Source organism: Rhyacophila brunnea, unplaced genomic scaffold (assembly GCF_057557595.1).
Source record: "Rhyacophila brunnea isolate RB1 unplaced genomic scaffold, BYU_Rbru_1.0 scaffold_4, whole genome shotgun sequence".
NCBI lineage: Eukaryota > Metazoa > Arthropoda > Insecta > Trichoptera > Rhyacophilidae > Rhyacophila > Rhyacophila brunnea.
In genome coordinates, this window is record NW_028233068.1 from 16,021,080 (window position 1) to 16,048,500 (window position 27,421).

The 27,421-nt window shown below is 32.8% G+C and overlaps 1 protein-coding gene across 1 annotated transcript; it reads left to right on the forward strand.

Moving 5' to 3' along the window:
* Positions 1-173: 173 nt before the first annotated feature.
* On the forward strand, positions 174-27,009 carry LOC147066971 (CCAAT/enhancer-binding protein zeta-like). The gene is made up of 19 exons (XM_085954564.1): positions 174-414; positions 718-826; positions 1,837-1,937; positions 3,046-3,133; positions 3,302-3,475; positions 4,237-4,346; positions 4,520-4,665; positions 5,934-6,069; positions 6,278-6,483; positions 7,837-8,137; positions 8,842-9,085; positions 12,178-12,458; positions 13,351-13,486; positions 18,017-18,281; positions 19,003-19,133; positions 19,905-20,153; positions 22,473-22,550; positions 23,055-23,150; positions 25,431-27,009. The coding sequence occupies exons 1-19, from the start codon at positions 262-264 to the stop codon at positions 25,790-25,792; spliced, it is 3,366 nt and encodes a 1,121-aa protein (XP_085810690.1). The 5' UTR covers positions 174-261; the 3' UTR covers positions 25,793-27,009.
* The last annotated feature ends 412 nt before the right edge of the window (positions 27,010-27,421 follow it).

Here is a 27,421-nt window from a genome sequence, read left to right on the forward strand (position 1 = left end):
TCTTTTCTGTGTAATTATTTAACGTCATAAAATGTTATATCTACACACCTAGGAGTAACATTTAATTTTAAATTTAATGCTTCATTGAAACCAAAGAGATTGATTGAAACTATTAATAATTGTTTTTTTATATTAGTTAATAATGGCATAATGGCAATACCACGTCAAAAGTCATTGCACATGGTCAACAAAATAAACTAACCTCAATCTGCGTGTTTGACATGTCAATTTTAATTTTGACATTTCTATAAGTAATTCAATATGAAGCACATAAAGTTTGAAGAGAACATAAACGCAGACGAAACCTATTCACGGCGTGACAAACAGCCAAAAAAGGATTTCGCCCAAAAAGTTGCTGACAGTGGATACGATGATGATTTTGAAGCACCCGAAACCAAGAAATGGCATCAGCAGGTCTCTACTAATTCATATTTTATAGACTTGTTTTATAGGGCGATACATAATGTAAAGAAGCAGTACTTGATATCGTGCATTTTGTGATCGGAAACCATTAGATTAAAAGAATAAACCAAAATCCACCAACTTCTTTTTTGGTTACAGTAGATTGTTTTTAGGTATCAAAATACCCCAACCACAAAATCGATCGAGTACCTTATCTTTACCCATAATAATCCAAAAACATTATGTAATTTTAATACACCACTACCTATGTATATCACAACATCTATGCTGAGCATACAATTTTATTTCTAATAGCTTCCCGAAGAACCAGGTGATTTCAAACCGCTAAGTCCAGATGTCATGGCCGCTCTCAAAAAGGAAGCCAACAGTCTCTTACACGGGGAATCACTTGCTTATGAAACAAGTAAGTTTATGATATTGTATTTATTAAAATAGGTACTGTCTAGATAGGTAAATGTCTAAAACAATTCTTTATGCTATGGTAACATCGTCCAATTAAAGAAGATAAAGAATCAACTTTGAAACAAATAGGGTATAAAATATATTTAAACACTGCAAAAAGGTGCACTATACATTGAAAATGTTATTTTGCACATGGTACACACTCAATGACATTATTAATGGACGATGCACTCAATACAGTAGCTAGCAAGTAAATTCGCATGTATAGGTAGACGTCACGCAATTTAGATTATGCGATATCACGCATCGGGAATTTATAGCAATATGACCTTTATTGTAATGGCGTTAGAGCAGTGTTTCTAATGTCAATGTTCATTTGAGCGAACCCGTTCGTACCGAACCATTCGGCAGACCCAACAAAAAGCATCAGGAATTTATAGCAATATCACCTTTATTGTAATGGCGTTAGAACAGATTATGCCATTCGGCAGACCCGACAATAAAGTGAGTGTCATTTTTTTTCCCAGATTCGTCCATATTAATGTCATTGTACACACTACATTGTAAATGTTATTTTGAACATTTCAATCGGATTTTAATGGATTATTCTAACCTAGGGAAAAATACTCCCTTGTCAATTTTATGTAAGCAGCCAAAAGTAATACGTTGACTACATATTTTAATATTAATAATCACGTAAAACATTGAGAAACGTGCACGTTAGTTATGTAAACAAAGCAACAGACTTCAAACCTGAATGTGAACCCCCATTTCGTTTTTAGAGCTGCCAATAAAAGAAGAATATGCTGAACTTATTACCAATACAAATCAAACTACCTTCCAAATTCCTAATATGCATATCGTAGAGTCAAAATTCTTTAGTCTTGAAACTGATTTAGCAACTAATTTATTTTTACAATTTAAAATTTTTGATGACTTTTATTTATGTACCCATTATAATGTTATTTATTAGTACTTATAATGATTAACAACTACATACTTTTTTGATAGAAATGAACAGAAGTGGTTCATCCGACCAGAAATGGGCAAAGTCTCTTCTGGCCAAAGGAGCAATGGCGGACAGAGTTGCTGCGGCTACAGTTCTGATCCAGGTATACCAATAGAATATTTTTGGGAAGGGGCGCAAGCTAATTAATTTTAGCTGGGTTGAGAATAACGTGTGAAGCAGAGAACTAATTCCAAAATTTGAGTTTCGTGGTGTAATGACTTCTGTATAGTACCATAATATCATATAAGTATCTTTTTCTTTTAATGTAGAATGCGTTTATTGGGAGGACCTACCTCGAAACATCGTAAGGCAGCAGTGTCACATTTTTTGTCAACATCTATTTTACGAAATTAAAAAAAAATGGTGCAGATGCCGGTGTTCAACACCATGCTTTCAGAAAGCACAATTTACAGACTGGATCTGGGCTCTCTATTCGCTAGACTATCGGTGTAGCCGTACAAGGCGAGAAAAATATGTATTTAGGCCTAGCGCAGCCTATAGTCACAACAGTCTTTAGTCAGACTTGTTTTTGTCTGAAATTGAGACAAAACAGTTTTGACTAGCACAGCGCACACACAGTCAAATCGAATTTCTTCGTCAGTATGAAAATTGACAATACTGGGGGGTTGCCTTGAGCATCCTAGTAATACCTAAATGAAGATTATTTTCTGTTTGCTTTCCGTAAACATGGTTTAACAAATGGAGCAAGACAAAACATGTCTTTCCCTGCGGATACTCGGACGATTTTGACAGTAAGGAGGCGGGGTAAGGCGCTATACTGTTTTGTGGTAATATGCACGCTCGCATACATTTCAAAGGAAAGCAGACAGCAGTAAGTCAGACTCGCCTAAGAGCAGTTCGCATGGCTGCTGGACAATTTTGTCTATGAGATGTCTTGTTGTCATTGTGTGCATTTCCATTGTCCGGACTGGACTAAATAGTTTGTGCTTGACTTTATACTAATATGAAAACCAAAATATGTGTTATAAAAACAGCTCACATATTTTATTCGAAAATTTCAATATCATACTAATTGTAAATATAAATAAACTTATAGAATAAAATTTTTCATTTGCATGTTTCTCTCATTTTATTATTAAAAATAAAAAACCAATTCTGTGCATAATTTCTTCATTAAAAGTGTATAGGTATATATATTTTTTATAACTAAAAATACATCGATTATAAAGTACATTTTGTTTTCTTAACAGGACAGTCCAATTCATCACCTCTCGACGCTACAAAATTTGGTTGCGATGGTAAAACCGGCTAAGAAAAAAGACAGCTTGACAGTTATAGGTATGTTTTATTTGTTTCATCTCTTTTGACAAGTGTATTCAAATTGTCTTACCTACTAATATCCCCAGGGGGTAGAAAAGAAGGAGATTTCTTCGTCTTTCATACAACTTCTCGCCATCACAAATCAACATCATCAAATATTAATTTGAAATTGTAATTACTTTTCAGAAACACTGTCAGAGTTGTTTGTCTTCGATCTCCTACTGCCTGATGCCAAATTGAGACCTTTCGATGCCCACGCTGCGTCTGAATTGGAGAAAATGAGCTCTGGAAATAAGGATCATCGAAAGAAAATATTGCTTAATTGGATATTTGAAGATCAGCTAAAAGAAACCTACGCTGGTAATTATTATCCCTCTCACTATGCGTTATTTCAGTGATAATAATAATCAACTACAACAGGGGTTGTCAACTCTTTTCCAATAGCGGCACGCCACATATATTATGACATCTTCCATTGCGACTCATGTGCATAAGCAACAGTAAAGAAAATTATATCAAACTTTATCAATGAAATTGGTTAATTTTATGTATCCGTAAATAATCGGAAACCTGAGACTGATATAGTTCATATAATTTATCAATGCGAAGGCGAATGGTGAACAAACTAACTCATATAAAGTCCCATCTGATCTTTTAACTTAATTGTTTTTAATGTTGAGAAATATGATTCACATTTAAGCATTATATGGAAAATGGAAGTCAAAACCATATTTGTAATTGCAGAATATACATTTTTAAGAGAAATCTAGAAGAAATCTATTGGATCGTCTTGAAATTTAAATAACAAAAAGTACATACTGTTTCTTTTATAAATAGCACACTAGTTTAATTAATACTAGCATTATCAGATTATTCATGGATTGCGTTATTTAATTTGAGTGTTTTAGAACATTTTGAAATATTTTACGACACATCTAGCAACTGACACACCAATGTGTCGCAACACAGTATTTGACAATGGCTGAACAAAAATGTGATACGTATTGGCAAGAGATGCTTACAGGTTGCCATATATCTTTTATCGCAATATTCAATATGAAAATAATTAAATGTGGCTTTAACCAAATTATTATTTTACCAATTTTTTTTTCGTTTTTCAGAGTTTATAAAATGCTTGAACAACTTTGCTCACGATACTATCGAAGCACACAAAGAAAAAGCAGTCAGCGCCATGTCAAAACTTTTAATGCACAACCCGGAACAAGAGAAAGTACGTGGGATATTGGTGACATCTTTATTTTATAAACCAAACTTACATTTTGATGCATGAATTTTTTACAGTAAAGAAGTGATGACTACATGCCTAACATCATTGAACAATATAGGTTGAATTTTTTAGACTATTTGTGATTAGACTATTTATTCTTTTCTTTTGTTTTTCAGGTTCTTCTCTCAAGTATAATAAATAAACTGGGAGATCCATCGCAAAAAGTAGCTTCAAAGGTCATCTATCATCTCTGCCAAGTGCTCTACAATCATCCAAACATGAAAGGTGTCGTGCTTGATGAAATTGAGAAGATGCTTTTCAGGTATTACATCTATGTTTCAATCAATGATTATGTATGCAAAAGGTAAACTACGTTATGTCCAAATATGGTGAAAGTGAGAACATGTTAAAAATTGGTTTGCCCAAACTGAATGTTCGATTTTCGTTTGTAAGAATGTCTATGAGCGCAGCAAAAATATCAAACTTCATTGGTTACCGACATAGTGCATTGGTGAGGCTAGGGAATCAAACCTAATAATTAAATTTTACCAAAATATTCCCTTTGATTTTTTTATTCATATTTCGCGTTGGTTATTATTACAGAATACTGACCCACAATTAGCTATCGGTAAATCGGGTGAGAAATTAGAATTACGAAGGTTTTTACAATACTTGACTCATTACTCGCCGATGTAACAATGATCTCGGAATATTTACTCGTGGAAGATATAATAAAATTTAGAATTTATATTACGTTAATTTTTTGTTTAGGGAAAATGAGGAATATGCCATACTCCTAGGCCCCGTGCTGTAATTAAATATAATGCATAATATGTAATAAGTATTGTATGTATTTTGTTTTTGCTCAATGATATATCTTTTGTAAAAGTAAATATGTTCGTTGGGAACCCGTCAATGTATGAATGTTCGTTTTTATTGATCAGACTATTCTCTCGAAATGAAATTTTGCTTTATGGCTCTCCGCCTATTGGAAAGCAACCCTTAGTACCAAGGTTACAGAAGATACATCTCGCTTTTCCCTCACTCAAAGCTTTTCCACACCGGTTGTATGGACATGTACCGTGCATAATGAATGTAAAATGCCTTTCAAAGTTTTAGCAGTAGTGTACCATGAGCATTCTCCTAAGACCATACTTAGGATGTAATAGAGTGTGTGTGTGATTCTTATCTAAAAATCTACCCAAAGACACTGAACATTCCTCCTTTTGAAGATAATCTAAAATTTGAATCTTAACCTTACACTATGTTATTTTAAAACTAAAAAAATTTGCACGCCCACGGTGGCCGCGCGGCATAAGCGTTGGACTATAAAGCCGTGGGTCCCAGGTTCGAATCCTGGGTCTGGCAAGTACACATATTGTTTTTCAATGTGTGTGTCAGGGTATGGACCTAATAGGTTGAGCAAGTGGCTGACATCCATTTCTCGTATAAAACAAAAATCTGTTAATACAAACCTCCACTCTGTGGAGGCCCATATAATCCTATCAGGATCGGACATGGTCGAAAAAAAAAAAAAATTTGGTGTAGGTATTCTATATTAGACTAATTATTTTGGGTTATTGATTTCAGGCCGAATATATCTCCAAAAGCTCAATACTACGGAGTCTGTTTCCTGAATCAATTTTTTTTGGCGAAGGATGACTCGAAGATCGCTGAAAATCTCATCCGGGTTTACTTTTCATTCTTCAAGGCTTGCATTAAAAAGGTTAGACTACACTATTCAACCCATTTTCTTCCAATATGACTTAAAAATAAAACATTCACTTATTTTACTCACTTTCACTAAGTTGCCGAACTCGACTTATGGCACCTAAGTATGACTATGTATTTGGCCCAAAGTTTGTAATTCATTGACTTTTTACAACTTGTGCTTCTACTCTTAGAGATGTATTGACTATAAGTGAAATTTTCAGGGTGAAATTGACTCTCGTCTGATGTCAGGTATTTTAACCGGCGCTAGGCGGTGTCAGCCATTTTTAAGAGAACAGCAGTTACCCGAATTAAGAAGACAGGCTCACGCTCTTCACTCGTTGGTCCACTTGGCCAAGTTCAACGTGGCTCTACACGCCCTGGCTCTGCTATTGCAGATAGCTCCTTTGGATGAGCCTCTCGGTGACAGGTTGGTGATGATTGGCATTGCTAATTTTAGCGTAGACCATTGAATCAGCATGCGTAACATGACAAATTCCATTTAGGATACATGTGTTTATGGTGCTAGATTCGTTTCCATTTCCAGTATATGTAGTGGTCATATAATTCACCTGAGCTGTCTATAGCCAGATTGCTGTTTTATATCAACCGTTTATTTTAATGTTAATATACAGAGTGGCCCATAAGTTCAGTGGCTCCAGTTTGTTTACCTTATAAATTCTTATTTAAGAAAGCTAAATGTCGATTTTGAAATTAAATATTAAATGTGTTACGTAGGTCACCTCCGTTTTCCACTATATATGAACATGCTCTTTCGACTACATTTCCCATCACTTGTATCGTATTTTTAATTTGTTGTATTATTGCTAGCTTGTTTGTATAAACCGTTCCTTAAAATATAAATATCCCCAAAGCAATATCTGCTGCGTTCAATTCAAGTTGTGGCCAATGAATTTCTTGAAATTATTTGCCCTTCAAAAATGGTTCGCAAAATGCGCCACCTTGTTTTAACCATTTCAACAGCAGATTTGTCAGAATATTATTTTCTGATGTAACACCACACAAAACTGTACAGTGAAGTACACAGATGCATTTCGTGGTGATAAGGCTCGAGACATGTCAACTACCGATCCTTACGTCGAAAACGTGTAATTAATCATTTCAACGTCAATCTTGATGGACAAAGTCCATGATTGAAATGGCTTTGTGTTAAAAAAAATACTCTTGATTGATTAACGAATTAGGCCACATTCGTTTGTTTCTGTACTGTTAAATTCTCCATAGTAAAATTATTTAAGAAAAACATGCAACTTAAATGCTAAATATTTGAAAATGGAGCATGACGTCATTTAGGTACTATCACCAAATGAAAATATCAGTGCCCTGAATAATTTGCATTTTATGGAATAAACCTAAAAACAGTATATTTTCGGCGTTATTACCATGTTTCAGTGTGTTCAAAGGGTACCTGATGCCTGAAGCCTCGTGCATTATTTTTCATTATAATAATTCATTTTTATCGCTCTGAATACTCTGGGCTGTTGTGTTTGTACTGGCATTGTTTTTAGATTAATTGAAACACATCCCTTATCTGGCCGCCGAAATAATTTAATAATTTGTCGCTATAAAAACTGTTACACTTTGTAATTTTTGATAAATGTGTGGTGCGCAGCCACTTTCCGTGTTATTATTTAACAATAATCTTCTTACTGTCTCTTTCAACTGTCGGTGTCCTTTTCCCTTCTTCAAGGAGTGCCTGGGAAGTTGAAGTAACAGTATTAAAAAATTATTTACATCATATTTTTTTTATTTATTATTTTAGGTACTATTGTGCTCTTTACAAAAAACTGGCCGATCCCGAAGCACTGACTACAACTTTGCCATCTCTTCTGTTGAACCTTATCTACCGATCGATAAAAGTTGACAAGTCGGAATCCCGAGTACTGGCCTTTCTTAAGCGTCTGCTGCAGATGGCTACATTTGCTGACGCACCCAGGGCCTGCTCTCTGTTGCTGGTCGTAGCTCGACTCGCCAGGAATAAGAGAATAAATCTCAGCTTGATTGCCACCATCAAAACTGAAGAAACTCAAGATATTAAAGAGGAGGAAGAAGATGACGATGAGGTAGTTTATTTATTGTGTATTTAAATCAATATTGATGTAGAGTTATAAAATTACTTTTACTTTTCATTATCTGTGTATATACCGCTGGATGAAAATCTCCCCATTGCTTCATCAGCTCTTGTCAGTTCCTATATCTTTTGCTGCCACTTACTACTGCTGAACATGATGAGTTTGACGATTCAGTGGGTTGTAGGGTGGTTTGGTAGTTGTTTATTGCCTCCAAGTACTACTATTTCTCATGTGGTTATCCTCTCACTGAGTGACAGTCTAGCCCTTTGCCATTTAATTAGTTTGGCATCCTCTATCACATCACTTATTCTTGTCTACTTACTTATCCTTTGGTTTTTATGGCCTTGCCACATTTTGTACATGTACCTTTCCATTTTTGGAATTCCTTTACAGTACTGCTCAAAGTTTTGAATGCATATGCATATTATCAGTTTGTTATTAAAGCAAATAGTTCACAATTAATAGAATCACTTAATGTACAATTAGGCAATTCAATGAAGAAAATAGTTTTACATTCCTCTTTCCTTGGTGAACCATATTTAATTACACATCATGGATACAGATTTCACCCTGAAATCACAATGTGTTTTTTTAATTATAATCACAATTGATCACTGAAATCACATTTTTTAAAATTATAATGGTTCTGTCACCCAAAATAAACAAAATATGTAAATAAATCCATTTTGTTTCAGATCAATGTAAATGAGGTTTCAAAAGCTTTCGCTGATGAGATAGCAAAGAAAAATGAAACAAACAATCTAGATGAAAATTCCACAAACCAAACAGATGACAATAAGGAATCCAAAAAGAAGAAGAAAAATAAAGAAATTCAATCTCAAAATGGAATTGTTGAATTCAACGATGAAGAGAATGTAAAAAGGGTTAAAAAATCTAAAGTCAACCTGTGGGTTGGAGACAAAATGGATCTCTTGAATGGTTTGTTGATTATTTTTAATTTATTTTATTCTCATTTGTAAAATGTAAATAGAGTAATAATTTATACTTGGTCAGGAAAACATTTTTATATGTATTCGTATAATGGCAACTTTCTTTTTATAATAATTATTATTGAAAATCATTCCAAATTTAAATTTAAAAATATGTAGACATTCTGCAGATCTATTCCAACTACGTAACACAATATTAACACCTTTTCGTTATGTTTCTTGATCCGAGATAACCCTATTGTTTTACAGATGTATCTGTATGCAAGATAATTATTTAAAATGCACTATAAAAACGGCTTGCAGTTGTAGTGGTATTTATTGCTAGCATTAAAACAGGCATTGCAGCAAACAATACCAATGCACCCGCGAATAGCCTATGGTGCCACTGCATACTGATTTACATATAGCATGGTGTTAGATAAATAACTGTAAATTGATACACATGATAACCCTTAGTGCATACTCGGGCCTTCTCCGTGTGAACTCTCGCCTGCGGAGTTGTTGAAAATATTTTGTGTAATAACAGATCAACTCGGCCACAAGAAACAATGTTAACTATCGTTACTTTTAATGTTCCATATCCCCGGGATACTTAATAATTGAAATACATACATCATGTCACATTTATCACAATTTTTCATGATTTCGGAGTTAACTACAGTAAAACCTCGTTAATACGAATTCCATGGGACCGAAAATCGAAAAAAAATTCGAATTACGAATTATGAAATGTATAGGAGAAAAATATTAACACTTTACGGTCCGGTCACGCCACATTGGCGTCCTTTGCAAGCCGAACGTTACGATCCGGTGACGCCTACGTGGCGTCCTCACATAGGCATATCTTTACTGTGAAAAATAAATATGAAATTTAGTATTTGGTTGCAAAATCTATCGACAGATGGTTGAATGACATGTGCAAGAAGTAAAAGCATGATGGAAAAAAAATATTTCGGGGTTTTTACAGAGATGGCGGACGTAATACCATTCAGTATTTTTTTTGTACCTATACCATTTTTTTTATTAGTTACAAGCCCATTTCTAGACGGCTGAATCACGAGACGTAAACAAAAACGGTAATAAACACTCAATGTTATATTCCAGTGTCGTCACTTCAACTTCGAAATTTAATTGTCGACCCTTTTCAGTGGTAGTCACCCATTTATGAACCTGCATTCTTTTTTTTTAAATGAACGCGATTTTTCGCTATGAAATTGCATCCTATTTGATAATTTGTCATTAATGGTTTATTACCCATGAAACATCCACCCACCATGCTTCATCATCCATGATAGAAATCTTAACTTGAAAATGAGAATAGTTATAAATGTGAACTTGTATCGCGTTGTCATTTTCGTTCGCTTTTTTCGGGAGATTATTGCTTGTGTAACTGCATAAATAATAGCTATTATTATTTATATTGCACTAATTTCATTGAAAAAATAATTAATCTAAGTATATTTCAGCTAGGATATATATTTTTTATTAGTTTTATCTCCAAAAAAACTTTTTAAAATGGAGGACCATTCGTTTTTAAACAGAGGAAAACTATGCGGATTGTATGTCAGATATTCCCAGTGACTGAAGATATCGGAGATTTTAGTGTAATTTTCAATCACAATCAAATATTTCCGTGGATTTCCGCAACTAATAAACGTTTAAGAAGAAAGTGTAAAGTGTGTTCCTCACATAAACTTCGAAAAGAAACTATTTACATGTCCAAAGAGTGTAAAGTACCTCTAGATCTACATATTGGTAATTGGTTTTCTTCGTATAATTTAAAAAAAAGTGTATTAGTTGTTAGTTCATTTTACATTCATAGTTTTATAAACTATTTCAAATAATTTCAGCTTTAGTGTGATAATAATTATTTCGTGCCTAGCCAGTTATCTAAAGGTATTATCCATAAGATTGAGTGTTGATTCAAATATTTTTGTGGAATGTAGATGTTTGTTTTACAATTCTATTGCTCATAGATTTTGTTATATGAATTTTTTACGCACGCCTCTGCACTGTTATTGGATTGTCTCGATTCCTACAATAATACCAAATTGTAATAAACGGTGGGAATGTATATGCGTGCATTTTATTTATTTGAATTTACTCGAAAATATGCACGCCACTGCACTGCCTCAGCCATAAAACCAATAAATCAGATTAGTGTTCGTTCGGGAATGAATGTGCATTTATTTTTAAACACTTCACAGTTTGTGTGAAGTCTTTGTTATTTTATTATATTTGATAATCAGAGATATGAGTAGTAGCGCTAAAAATGAATTGATACGTATTCTATAGCGGTGTAAAACATTTTGTGTTTGAATATTTTATTACATTTTTTAATTAAAAAATAATATATTGTGATTGCTTTATATCAATAGGCTGTTTCCTTTACATTATATTTAACAAATTGAACTAATCTAATAACATATAATAAACAATTTACGAAAATTTACAAATTATATACTTTACCTTTATGGAACGCGGGCCAGAGGTTGACAAGTGTTAAATAAATGACACAATTTGATGCATTGATATATTTTAAGTATTTTCTGAAAATTTTATTGAAATATATCAATAGGTTCAAAAGTTATATCATTTTTAACTTCGCGATCGAAATTTGTTGATTTTCATTAAAAAATACCGGATATTGGCGTAGGTTCTTCGCGAAAATTCGCGGACCGTATAGTGTTAAAATTTTGAAAAAAAATAAATTTTGATTTTCATTAATTTTGTTTCCAATCATAGATGTGCCTACCGAATTGAGTCATAAAATGTCAGGATTGTTTTTATTACCTTCTTAAATTAAGTAATTTTTGATTTTTTAAGAAAAGTCTGTCACAATTTTCAATGACTGGCTCATGAAATAGTATACTTTATTACGATTTATTGATTATTTTTGTATGCCAGGGACTCTGAAATCATTTCGAATTACGAAATTCGAATTAAAGGTATGGTTTTATATGAAAATAATGTTCAAGGGACTTTTATTTCGGGAAAATTTCGAATTACGGCGAATTTCGAATTATCAGTGTTTTTACTAACGAGGTTTTACTGTATTTTAAATTATTATTTCTTTTTTAGAACAAGACGACGAAGAAGTGTACCATGACATTCCTCTTGAAGAAGATGAAGAAGACCACAAAAAGAAAATCAACAAACTTGCAAAAAACAAAAAGGGTGCATCGAAAGGTTGGCTCCACTGTGCTCCTACAGAAGAATTTAACAATGATGATGTTACTGCACCGGAGGAACCTACTGAACAGACCCCCCAACAAACTAATGTTGAGAAATTTTTAAAAAAAGATGTAGGGAAGAATAAGGAATTGGAGATTCTGATAAGAAAAAGCAAGAATGTGGATAAGGTACGGATAGTGTTGTTTCTACATATCAACTCTTCCAAGCCAAAAGGGCAGGGTGTTAGTGATAAATCGCTACTATGCAGGAGAGCAGAAAGTGTGAAAAAACTTCATGTTAATGAGAACGACTTCGTTACTTTACAACTTCTTTCTTGGTATTGGAGTTTTTTTTTCTTCCATCTATGGTAGAATAATATTTTTTTGGACTGTAGTAATAAATTATTTATTTATTTGCAATTAGAATTTTTAAATCACTTAATTCCTTTTTGGCTGTCCAAGAAAAAATACAAAGTTCATAAAGAAAACATCGAATTGTTTTTTTCTTCCATTATTTTATTCATGTTTTTGTTTGTATTTTTGTGTATTATAAACATTTCAATTTTGGTAGGTACGTTAATTTTTATTAGCTTTCTGTAGGGTTATCACTTATGCCCAAATTGGAAAATCATAACTCTGTTTGCAATCATCTATGAAAAATGCCCTTTTGCTAGTCAATAGTGAAAAAGTATCACGCATATGCTTGAAAAATCCAAGGTTTGTGAAGTCCGTAGGTACCTACCAGCGTTCATTACAATTAACAACTTCTTTTGTATTTTATGAAGGCCATGCTTGTTTCGGGGATTTTTATGATGGTTTTCAGATTTTTTATTTTCGACTTTTTTTGTTATGTGACCGCTCATTTAAAAATACCTATTCTCTGATATAACAAGTACTGCTTATAACGAGCAAATTTAGTCGGTCCCATCTTCCTCGTAATAACCAAGTTCGACTGTATCTATTATGTTCTTAATAATTAAATTAAAGATAATCGTTTTTGAAAAAAAAATCATCATAATTTACTACTATATAAATTTGTATGTTTGGATGCGTTGATCTAGTGAAAAGATGTCTTTTTCAGGTGATCACAGAATACTCCCCTTTTAACAGAAATCCTGCATATTGTGGAGCGGAATTGGCTGCCTTCACTGAGCTGCTTCCCCTTCTCAATCATTTCCATCCCACCGTGAGACTCTTTGCCGACAAAATCTTAAAAGGTTTTTATTTTCTGTCTTTAACCTTCTGATAGTCATGTTTTTTATACAATATAAATAATAATTGGTTAATTGAACTGGCCTTTACATGGTAGACCTTTATTTTAATATTTTTGAAAGAAGGTTATTTTTGTTAGTAATTCTACTTTAATTGAGTGATTTACATTGACCGCTGTTTCAGGCTATAAACCTATCTTCGAAATATCTCATCTTCCTATGGTCGACCGCTCCGAAGATGGGTTTATATCTAAAAACAGCCCAAAAATTACCCAATTTAAGTAGAATTAACAAAAATAACTGTTTCAAAACCATTATAGATAATTCGGTCGTTTAGTTTTGAAAATGAAAGTCCATGTATAAAAGATACATGCCGTTCAAGTAGTTATACATACATCGAACCTGAAGATATTGCTAGCTGAAGCCCGGTCACTAAAACTGATCTTTATGACTATAAATGACTTAAAACTCACAAATGAGAAAAGACGCGTTTTGATTCTTTGTATATCACAATATGACTAGGCACCTATCACTTCTATACCATCAAAAATATACAAAAAAATCTTTAAAACATAGAAAACAACAGAAAATGCCCAATCAATTTATTTTGATCTTTTTATAATTTAGGATTTATCTGCTAATGAAATCTGTTTTGAATTTGACATGTAATATTACAAAAGAAAGAAGATTTACTTTGTCTTTGACTTCGTGAGGTTCTTTTGAAAGTTCTTATATTGGTGAATTATATTTTTATGTGCAAAGATATCAGTACACATGTCTATTAAGTGACATATCGCTCAATCTCAATTACTGACTTACTGCCTTACTCATAATTGCACATAATAATAAAGACCATAAAACGCAAAATATATTATGGTGCACGTTGCGGACTATCACGTGACGTCACAGCTGCCGCTTTAAAATGTTATCAGACTGATGCTCCCATCCCGTAGCACATTTTGAACCTGTCAACGAATATTGTCAGTTGGCAAAATCTGCCGAAATCACCAAAACAACAATGAGGTCACCTCACGTTGAACCGCACTGCATCAACACCTGCATGACGTTTTGACCGTTTTTGTCATATTTTACATGTCTACACATTTTTCGAATCATGTTTTTGTATTTAGTGGTTGGCACTATATATTTTCTATAAAAATATTGTTTATTATCTATGGTCTGCAGGTTGGGTTCTGTTCAAAACATTATCTATGGATATAATATTGCATGTAATTTTAACGTACGCACACGTAGAAACTGTTAAAATTAATTGAAATTAGCTTGAATAATTAATAATAATTCAAAATACTATGTAATACATTAGAGTTGGCATTCTTTCTAATTGAATTTAGAGAGGTGGTGATCGTTCAAAATATTCTGCAAATTGACGAAACCATAGACTAAATTTGTTGCCGTGAAAGCGTGACAGTGACGTGACATGCATTTCAGTTTGATCACAACTTTGGGGTCAACTTTTTAAAGGTTTTGTCTACTTTACAGGGAATTCCAAACACAAGTAAATTAACATTCCGCTGACATTAACAATAAAGTGTTTTCAGGAGATACCTATTGAACTATATTTTATCTGTTGATGATAGATACGAGGGTGGGTCAATAATTCCTTAGAAAAAAGCATTAAAACAGTTTTTATTTTTGTATTTTATTTTTATTTCTCAACATAATCTCCTTGGAGCTCAATACACTTGGTTAGACGTTTCTCAATTTTTTTTAAAGCGTCAGAAAAATAAGTTTTCGGAAGGTCCTCAAAATAAGCATTTGTTCGATCGATGACTTCTTCATTTGAAAAAAAACGTTGTCCACTTAGCCATTTTTTTAAGTTTGGGAAAAGGAAAAAGTCACTGGGGGCTAAATCTGGCGAATACGGTGGGTGGTCGACCAATTCGAACTTCAATTCTTCAATTTTAGCCACTGATCGTAAACATGTGTGAACACGGGCATTGTCCTGATGAAAGAGGATTTTTTTCCTGTTTTCCTTCAATTTTGTTTTTTAGCTGGTCCAATAAAGATGCATAATAATCCCCTGTTATTGTTTTTCCTTTTTCCAAATAGTCAACGAAAATAATTCCACGTGCATCCCAAAATACAGTAGCCATAACCTTACCAGCTGATTTTACGGTTTTCGCCTTCTTTGGACATGGTTCGCCTTTCGCAATCCACTGCTTTGACTGTTCTTTCGTCTCGGGAGTATAGTGGTGTATCCATGTTTCATCTACAGTCACAAAGCGACGAAAAAATTCATCCGGATTGCGTTGCATGAGCGACAACAGGGCTTTAGAGGCCACCACCCTATTGCGTTTATTGTCGACTGTGAGCAAACGCGGCACCCATCTTGCAGAAATTTTTTTCATGCCCAATTTGTCATGTAAAATAGAAATGACGCTACCTTTTGAGATCCTTGTAACCTCAATTATCTCACTCAACTTTAATCTTCGGTCACTTAACACCATATCGTGGATTTTATTGATCATTTCTGGTGTAGTCACCTCTACAGGACGTCCTGAGCGTGGTTCATCCTTTGTTGATGTACGACCACGTTTAAATTCATTTAAGGCGAAGTCTTCACTGAGCCTTTTTTAAAGAGGCACCTAGCGGAAATATACGAAGCTTGCAATTTGAGAAATTTTTTTGATAATTTACAATTTCAACTGTATTAATGAATACATATGTATCTGAAAACACTAAAGAAAAAAATATTTTTTATTTTAAGTCAAAGACAAACTTACAATTGTAAAAAATGTAATAAAATGTGAATTTGTTCTATCGGTCCGCACCCTATTATTACATATATTTTATGGTCATATTTATTATTAAAATTTAGTTTATTAAGTTTTCTAAGCATCACTTAAGCGATTTTTGACAAATTCATAGTTTTAATATTTTTTATATCTATTTTAAAAAACATCGATTTTTAAAAAAAATATAAATGTGTATAACTTGAAATTCTTTTTATTTATATCAAATCAATTATTTTTATAAATATAAATAAAATATTTATATTAATATAAATAAAATATTTATATTAATATAAATAAAAAGGATTTCAAGTTATACACATTTATATTTTTTATAAAAATCGATGTTTTTTAAAATAGATATAAAAAATATTAAAACTATGAATTTGCCAAAAATCGCTTAGGTGATGCTTAGAAAACTTAATAAACCTAATTTTAATAATAAATATGACCATAAAATATATGTAATAATAGGGTGCGGACCGATAGAACAAATTCACATTTTATTACATTTTTTACAATTGTAAGTTTGTCTTTGACTTAAAATAAAAAATATTTTTATTTTTAATGTTTTCAGATACATATTTATTCATTAATACAGTTGAAATTGTAAATTATCAAAAAAATGTCTCAAATTGCAAGCTTCGTATTTTTCTGCTAGGTGCCTCTTTAAAAAAGGCTCAGTGAAGACTTCGCCTTAACCAGTTATAAATAGTTGCAAGTGAAGGAGCAGATATGCCGTGAACTAAATCCAACTCATTTTTTATTTCCTTTGCTGTTAACCCTTTTATATTAAAATGTTTAATAACAGCTCTAAACTCAATTTTCTCCATTTTCCATTTTTCCATTTTCTACAAGCAAATTTTTTTTTTAAATGTACGAGAAACACACAACAACCCGACCAATCTGATTGAAACTTCGCAGCATACTGAATCGGTAGTGCCGCTGCATGAAAACAAACCGCTTACAGTACTAGTCGCGCCACCTGTCGGCTTTTCTAAGGACTTATTGACCCACCCTCGTAAATCTCTTTGTCACAACGTAGTATGTTATTGTATGTCAAGTCCGTATTGGACTCAGATTTGCGAAAAATCGAGATACGTTTCTTTGACCCTAAGTGACAAAGCCCATTAAAAGAAACGGATCGTGGTGCTTGTGGCCAAAGTGCGTTAAGCAGCGCATTCTTGCCAGACATCATACACCGCGACCCTCGTAAAACCTCTTCGCCTATAATAGTGTTTATTGGCATAGGCGCAGGTGGCGGAAGGAGCGTGATTATTATTTTATTCCCTCTGTCGGCTCGTAATCCATATTCACCGCTCGCCATTCATAGCGGAATAATACAATATTTTATTATCTACCTGAATTATTTCTTTGGCGGCACATAATTCTATAATCACATAATAATTATTTTAATTTATTATTAATGATTTTCAAAGACTTTGCGTGTGGCTTATCCCTAATGCGCCGGCTAGACAGGCAGCGACTTGCCTGTGCGGTATAAAAGTACGGAACACTTTTACAGCGCTTTTCGGTTTTCGCATAGTTTTCCCAGTCATACACACGGGCTTCCCGATACAAACCGGTTTGCGCAGGTAAGCCTGTCGTATAGCATGAGCGTCTAGCCGGTGCTTAAGGGGCCGAATACATTTGTATTTTGGTTGTTGTTTTGATCAAACGTACTTTTTAATTTTATTTGTCAATGATATAAATCAATGGGCAGTGTTGCAGCTTGTCTATATACACAAAACCAAAGAATATGGTGAAAATTTATGATTTTCAGGTGCCTTCATCCAATACAGCGGAGACCCACTCAAAGACTTCTCAATAGCTCGATTCCTGGACCGTTTCGCTTTCAAAAATCCCAAAAAAGACGTTGTCCAGTCGGCCGATCAGGGTCAAATAAAAACAGTAAAGGGGAGCCATCCTAAGTTTGCGCAGCGGAAGAATTACACTGCCTCCGGAATCAAGAGTCTGAATGTCAATTCGGCTGCTTATCTGAATGAGAGTTCCGCCCAGATACCTGTCGATGAGAGATTTTTATACGAGTATGTATACCGAATGTGTTTATAATGTGTTGTTATGTTTATTATCTCTCATTGAAAAATTTGACTTATGAACAATTTGAGGGGTTAATCGAAACATAAGTTCGTTTGAAATTGAATGGAACAATTTAACCCTGAACATGTGATTTCTTCTAATGCACAGGTATTATGCAGGGCTAATGTAATTATTCTTATGGTTGTTATCGTCGACTGTATTTACATCAATAATATTGCATCGCATCCTTCCAATCAGCGCCCCTCCGACTATGTTTTGTTTTGTTTTCAATATTTTCAATTGGGTAAGGATTCCGACCACATCATTCCAAAATGTTTTCAATGAAATTCTTTGGTTCCATAATCAGATTGTTATTAATTTTGTCTAATATATACTTACTGTGTATTTTTTTTAAATTCATGCAGTTTATTGTTCCTTTGATTATTTTGCGTATCTGCAGAAATACAAGCATTTTTATCTCTAAACCCATATTATCTTCTATTCATTTAATATGGATTTAAGGTTATTTATTTTAAGAGACAAACAATACAATATAAAATACAGTTTGAATATGATTGTATTGAATAAAAAATCCTGGTAGATAATTTTCATACATAAAATGTGATTTGTACCTTGACATGTCAGATCACTTTCTCTGGTGCTTTTTTTAGAATGAATTTTCGTGGGTACTTACATAATCAACAACTTCTATATCATTTTTTATGACAGTTACCTTCACATGCGTCGCCAAAAGAATGATGACAATTCTGATGCCGAATCGGATGCAGGCTCTGTTGACAGTGTTGAATTCGAAAAGTATCTTGACGGTCTAGCTGGGGCTCCCAAGAATGATGATGACGGTAAATATTTCTATCTTCTCATGATAATATTTAACACTTCACAGCCCGCTCAATGGACAAGTGTTCTCTCACATCTTTGAAATTTATAAGTTGTTTTGTTCAATTTATCTTTGGATCCAGAGCATGGAGTCAATTTGTCGACCAAGTGATTAACAACCAATCTGTAGAGAAACCTCTTCGGAAGGCCGATTAAGTTCACTTTGGATAAAAGAGCCCAACAATGATAACTTAAACAGTTCGACTACTGGCAGCAACAGTTTTATCACAAACTGTATGGTGTCAACGATGAGCTAGAAACTGTGTAACTTATAAAAATCCAAAGACTGTAGAAAGAATAAGCAGCATATCAGTACCGAAGCACTGAAATCCAGAGGGATGACAACGTGCTGGAGACCACGACTTCTGTGGCTGAACAAAGTAGGACCTCTAGCTAGACTCTTGATGCATCCAACTTGCGCTCAGGAGCAAGAGAGACGACGTCATGCTAGAGAACAATCTGGAAAACGGCCGGGGTCCACACCGGGCTGCTGTTAATAAATTCCATCGCTCACTGTCAAACCACACCATATTGAAAGATGGTCAATTTTACCTGATTATTAATCAAGTTAGCATTTTCAATAATATCTCTGACTTACAACTGAAATAGATATCGACTAATAAAACAACTTGTGGCTTATTTTTTTATATATTTCTATTATTTCTGATGTCAAAATTATCTGAAATCTGTAAACGTCTCTTATGTTGTACTATTTATTCAATTACCAATCATAGGTTCTGATGGCTCAGATAAAGAAGAAGACATTGACTACATGAAGGAAATGGTGGAACACTCCAAATTGGACAAGAAGGGTGGCAAAAAGACAAAGGAATCCAAAAAGGCGGCAGATGATGATCAAGAAAGTGACCTCGAAAATGATGGTGATGACGGTGAAGACATGTCGGATTGGAGTATGTCCGGCGGGGACGATGATGATTTTGATGGGGAAGAAGATGACAGAGAGAGCATGATGAGTGATATCGGTAAGAAAACTACTATTTATGTGCTTTTCTGTTTAGTTCTGTGTCTATGCCATTTGAACTGATTTTTACAATCATCTACATTCTTGCGATTTTTTTTTTTTGAATTTACTATTTGTCATTGATAACTCATTTTGTCATTCATGTCAGCGGTTTATTCATGAGCCATTTCAAAAATTCAACGATCACTTTGCAGTGACTTGTGCATAAACAGCGACACCATATCCTCATCAGCAGATAAATTTTAACTACGTAACACCGTTTCGTTATAATATTTCTGGATATGTACTGTGTTTCAGTTTTATTCTGTTTGCAAGATGGTTATCTAAAGTAACAGGTACAGACCTACAAACTTATCTAAAGAATGGCCAAAAATGAAACAATGAACTACCATAGGACGACATTTTCAAAATGTCATTCAAATGTCAGATTTTGTCCAGTTACGAGTCTTGATTGGGTAGTTTTCGACAGTGGCTCCCCCATTCCATTCTTCAGATAAATTTGTAGGTCTGTAGCATGACATTTTTTAATAGGTATCCATGTTTCAAAATTTGTGAGAAGTCATGCAAATGCTCCTGTCAGTTTAAAATTGTACGAAACTTAACCTATAAAATACCACAAATTTTTGGATATTCAACATTAAAAAACCTAGTAACTACGCCTTGCCGCTGGTTTACAAATTCATTACACAGTATCCAGCAAAAACAATTATGAAACCAAGAACAGGCAACATTTGCTGGATTACAGTTATGGATTGTGGCATTCGTTTACATTAGATTATGGTATTCTTGTTGGACTATGACCACACTGTAATATTTTGAATTAGATTTTTGTTTCATTCATTAAAATACCGATAAACAAAAATTTTAAAACAAATACACATTCTTTTCACATGTGATTGTAGTATTTTTCTAAAAGTATATTTTTATTGATAATGCGTTACTGATATGATTTTAAGATGGCATATTTCTTGGGCTACATAATTAACATAACATTTTTATTTATACCTACTCTTTTAATTAATTATTTCAGAGTTGAGTGTTACTTTGGAATAAATCTACTGAGGTAAAACTGAACTAAATGAATTTTACATGCGATACAATGAATGTACGAAACGTCTTAATCTAAATCCGTGGGATTCTTTTTAGTTTCTTAAGGGGGGACATGCTCAGCGTACGTCAAAATGAAGCTTTTATGCTATGTTCAAAGCATGATCCTGAACATTCCTTAAACGTTGTAGATAATCTATTTACATTATTTTGAAGCCTTATTATCCTTTATATTTATTTTAAACATTTGATGACTGCATAAAGTATTTTTATTACATAAAATAGTATTCTTTTAAACCTTTCGCTCTAATGTTTTAGAATATAGTTATATTTCAGTACATCCATGTGAAGTGGTGTTAAGATTTTTTATATTTATTGATTTTTAAAAGCATTTATAAAACTATTAGTAAAATTTATGTCGACAATATTATAGTATATTTACAATAAAAAAATATATTGATAATCTCTATGATCCCAAATTTGACAAGAATTAGGCATTTTATTATTCAAAAAATGGACTAGATTTACACATTTAAAGATACTGATTATAAGCTATGTCTTGACCATTCAAATGTGATTAACATCCTACGAATAATGTTTGCTTTATAATAATTATTGACCTAAGAATAAGGTAGTATTTTTTTTAAATACGCCATTTCTATTGGCATTTCCCATTGGCCAAGCTACAACATACGGCCGTAGCCATAAATTGACAAACGATAAATGAAGTAGGGAGTAAGATCATAGTAACGCGCTTGTTTGAACATGTACCGTTTTAAAAAAAAAAACGGTTAGGCCCATTTTTTGAATAATAAAATGCCTAATTCTTGTCAAATTTGGGATCACAGAGATTATCAATATAATTTTTTATCGTAAATATTTCACTATAATAATGTCGACATAAATTTTACTAATGGTTTTATAAATGCTTTTAAAGATTAATAAATATAAAAAATCTTAATACCACTTCACATGGACGTACTGAAATATGACTATATTCTAAAACATTAGAGCGAGAGGTTTAAAAGAATACTATTTTATGTAATAAAAATACTTATGCAGTCATCAAATGTTTAAAATAAATATAAAGGATAATAAGGCTTCAAAATTATGTAAATAGATTATCTACAACGTTTAAGGAATGTCCAGGATCATGCTTTGAAAATAGCATAAAAGCTCCATTTTGACGTACGCTGAGCATGTGGGCCGTTAAGTAAATTAATTAATGTAGACATTTAAATTTAGTTATATAAAAATGTATGCATTTCTGCAGATGATGATTCAGATCTTGAGTTATCCGATACTGAAGACGCACACCCAAAACAGAAAAAGAAGAAAGGAAAGAAAGAAGGTATGTTTCATTTGATAATTCTAATAATAGTCGAATAATATTATACAATTAAAGACAATGTTACGATTTTTCATTGTTATCCTAATAAGTGAATTTGGCATTTCTCAATGAAATTTTACCCAGAAATTTCCTGTATAGAATCAAAATAATGATTTTATGACAAATTTAAGATATTTGTTTGTTTGATGAATATTAATGATCTATATCAGCACAATTGAATGTGTGGCAAACTAAGTCTTTGCTGGTTTCTCCGGAGGCATTCCAAGACTTACAACAACTGCAGATGTGTTAGATTATCTTTTATGCCTCCCGATTTAGTTTAGTAAATGTGGACATTACTTTATCACTTTGAAGTGCTCTGCGGTAATATCATTTAACTCAAATAGATTTTGGATAACATGTATCCAAAAATGTATCCTGTCCCCTGAGCTAGTGAAACAAAATCCACATTATCGAATAGCTCTTTACTAAATGAATTGATTGAGTTGATATTGTGATTTATAGATGACGATGGTGATGATTCTGATTTGGACTTTGGAGAAGATGATGATGATATCAAACCCACTAAATTCACCCCAGGAAAGAAGAAAGGGAAAAAAGGTAAACCATCAGTGAAGTTAAAGATTTAAAAGTGATAAACTCAAACAGCGATGATGAAAGAATGTCTTATAATATTTTTTATTACAAAATTGATGATGGTGATTCTTCAACATTTTTAATGTGGTTAAATTAATGAGCAAAGAAAAATTTATTTTCTGTGCATTGGCTGCTCTTCTTTCTGGTTTTATTTATCAAAACACCTAGTAATACGAGAAGCACATAATTTATAAAAAAACTTACTTGACATTGCCATCTATGTATATTATATACTATATATCAGTGGCAAGGTGGAGGTAGGCTCTTGAGATCCGACATACATAGTGCACACTAACTTTGTCAGTCATTCTTATTTTGTTTTCATCGAATTAAGAATTCAAATTGCAGATGGTGTTAACCCTATCCCTGCGTATGGCATGTAAACATGCCATAGACTTTATCTCGTATTTTTGACCAAACTAGAAGAGACACTTGTGGATAATATGCTTTAAAAATTAGTTCAAACCTTTAGGTAGACATATCAGGCAACAGATCATAAAAATGTCAAGTAAAACACAAGGAAATATATTTTTGAAAAGAACACTCGTTATTCAGTCGTTTGAATCGCGCGCCATTGCGAAGACGGGTGTACTAGATGCGTCACCAGGGTTATCAAAACAAAACATTGGTCATGCATCGAAAAGTGTGCATCGATAATATTTTTATTTACCTTTTAATTAATTATTATGATTACGTTAGTGTTATGTATTTTTTCTTAGTGATCTGTGATCTCGATAGAAACATTTTGAAGATTTGTTTTTAGTATTTTTTGTCATTATAAATATATGTGAAATAATTATTTCACCCGCCAAAATGTCACTACCACATAATATTATCGAAAAAATAATGCTGGAAAATATTTTATCGATGCACAGCTCTCCAGTAAACTTGTTTGGCTTTGTTCATTGTTCCATATTTGATATTTACATTATTATAATGGGTAATAATTTTTATTTTTATGTGCCACGAAACTGTGTTAGCTCTGTTCACATGCTCATATTATGCCTGGCGATTATTCGACGGGCCCTTTGTACAATGAAAAAGCCGACGGCGCCTCATAAATTATATCATAATAGTATTTTAGCAGTGCGGTAATTATTTTTAGTGTTTTATTCTCCAAAACATCCTAATGAATAAGTGGATGACATTATTTTATGGCGACGAAAATAAATATAGGTTCAGAATTTGAAATGGTAATAAAATTTGAGTTTACGACTTACTAAATGCGATAAGCGATAACCCACTGATTATTCCACAAGTGATTTAGTAATATATCTGTCATAGACCGTAATCAACTACGGCAGCATGTACTCAACACAGCCCTGTGTATAACGAATACAAACGCGGCGAATTGCTCAGTAGTATGTGTTGAAACTGTGTATGTGAAGACTGGACAGCCGCCATTTTGAACGCGCGGTCAAAGCTTGGATATTTTTTAGCGTCTTCACTTTCTTCGATTTATTTTAGTGAGAATGTAACGAATATAGTTTATTTCTTGGTGCATTTGGAATAACTGATATATAGTTCATCTAGTAATCTATTTTTTAATTTTGGAATCGATCTGTTTTAGCTGTAGTGACCGTTTTAACAGATCACTTGACTGAAAATAAATTCCCGCGAAAATGGCTCGCAGCGAAAGGGTTAACTAGTTTATTAAAATTCAATTTAACCCTGCAATTAAAACCTAACCATAATAGATATTAAATAAAAAAATATTCTTCTGTCTATCTAAAATATGCCATGAAATCAAAATCATTTTAGATATTTTATAGATAAAAAAATATTTTTAATTTATTATGGTTTGTTTAGACAGGGTTTAATCGAATTTAAAAAAAAATCATCTGCGGTTTGTATTCTTTGTTCAATGAAAACAAATAAGTTTAGTCTGCACTATTTATGACAGATCTCCACAGCCTACCTCCATCCCTTGCCACTGCTATATATGTTACTTCTTATGTGGAAAGTAGATATTTCGTAAGACTACTAGTACAATTACAATGCATGGATGCGTGTAATTGATATTAATGCTTCATATGTGATCTTGGTGATATATTAAATCATGGAATATTTTATTGATGTGTGTATTCACAGCATCTATGGACCACATGCCACTGGTACATACATAGTATGACATTTTTTGTATTACTTTTAAATAGTCTTAATAATAAACTGAAGTATAATTTACCTGCATGTACGCAATCTGTCCTTCATATATTTATGTGTATTGTAATTTTTTGGTTACAGGAATTGAATCAATGTTCGCTTCTGCTGAAGAATTCGCAACAATTCTGGAAGAAACCGGTACCAACAAGGGCCAGGGTACAAGTCAGGCTGTTTCTAATACTGAAAATGCCAATGTAAAACAACTAAATTGGGAAGACAAACGGAATCGGTGGGTCAAAGGCTACAAAAATAACAAGAATTCAAATGACAGAAAAAACAGTGGGAAATTCGAACATAGAACACCAGGAAATGATAAAAAACCACAATTTAAAAAGGGTGGCAACTTTAGCAAAAGTAATAAAGGAGGTCCTGCAAATAATAGGAAACGACCGTTCCCTGGTGCTTCACAGGGTGGCCATGCCGGAAAAAGGAAAAGAAATTAATTTTATTCAATATTCCTAGTTTTAAGTTATGAAATATTTTTTTCATAATCACTATGTTATTTCACTACGAACATGCTTGATGAAATAAAAACAATATTTATCTATTGTGGTAAGTAACTTGGTATTATTTAATTACTCATATTACAATCTAAAGAGATCACCTCATAGAGAGCTACATATTATATACCTAATTCATACTGTGTACATTCAAATTAAAAACTTATAAATATCATATACATTTATGTATGTATAGAGATTTTTTTGGGTCCTAACAAAAATTATAATTAACCCAATGCTTACGGGCCGCACAAAATTGTGTTTTTGCTAATTGCTTTTCAAATGCAAATTAACACGTTAATTACAAAATTAATTAAAAGGGCCCGTAAGCATTGGGTTAAGAATCTAAAGTATTAATATTTATAATGTATCGAAAGATAAGTTAGGTAGGTAGGTATGTCAATATTCATGAAATTGACATCTTTTCATACATACAGTCGAACTTGGTTACTACGAGAAAAATGGGACTGACTGAATTTGCTCGTTATATAACATTTTTCGTGCCACATTCTATTTAAGCATAGAACATAAAAAAAATCTGAAAACCATCGTAAAAATTCCTGAAACAAGCATGGCATTCATAAACTATAAAAGAAGTTGTTTATTGTAATGAAGCGCTGGTATTATTGTTTTTAAAGGATCGGTATACCCGAGAAGTAGCTCATTATAAATGTATGGAGAAAATCATAAACTAAAATGTCAACGAATGTTTCCTCATTACATCTGAGACCTCGCTATTTCCATGATCGTAATAACCAAGTTCAACTGTATTTTCTCAATTCAAAAAAACAGCCAATTTTGAAGATGCAACAACAGTTTAGATATCGAGGGCTTAGTGTCAAACAACACTATCTACAAAAGTGCAACTTTACAGGAGAGCTAAAATCGTTATTTTAGATTCTTGTAACTCAACAAGGGAAATGTTTATTTAAAACCTAATGTTAATATTTTATGTACTTATTTTATGTAATTTTATTGTACATTTATCTTGCTTATGATGACGTTAAAATTTATAGGGATAGTTTTAAAAAAATATGAAAACAAGGGTAACTTATGTAATTAGCGTTAAACTTTACTGACGATTTAATAAGAAATTAGAAAAGATTGACATAACGTTGTTTGACTATCATGTAGCCGTAAATGTTAAATAACGTTATCTCAAAAAAAAAAAAAAACACTTTTTTGTAGATAACGTTGTCTGACTTTAAGCACTCGATATTATGTATGTACTTAATTGTTTTAATACCGCAGTAAAACAAAATATTCTAAATGTATGACATTGAAGGTAATCTTTGGTAGTTTGGGCGAGAAACAAGAATGGAAGGGGGTGCCAACGAGACAAAATACAACATAAACACTGTTGGCAATAGCGACCATAGACAATAACCTCGTCTACTTTTGCACGGGAAGGTAATACGTTGTCTGTGCACCTTATTCTTACTGTGGTACTACTATATTGTATTATTTTATCAAATATCTTCTCATTAGTTATTTATGTGAGGTGTAAAATTAATCAAATGATAATTCCAACTGTTCATTTTAAATATATTTATTTTTTTTAATTTACATACA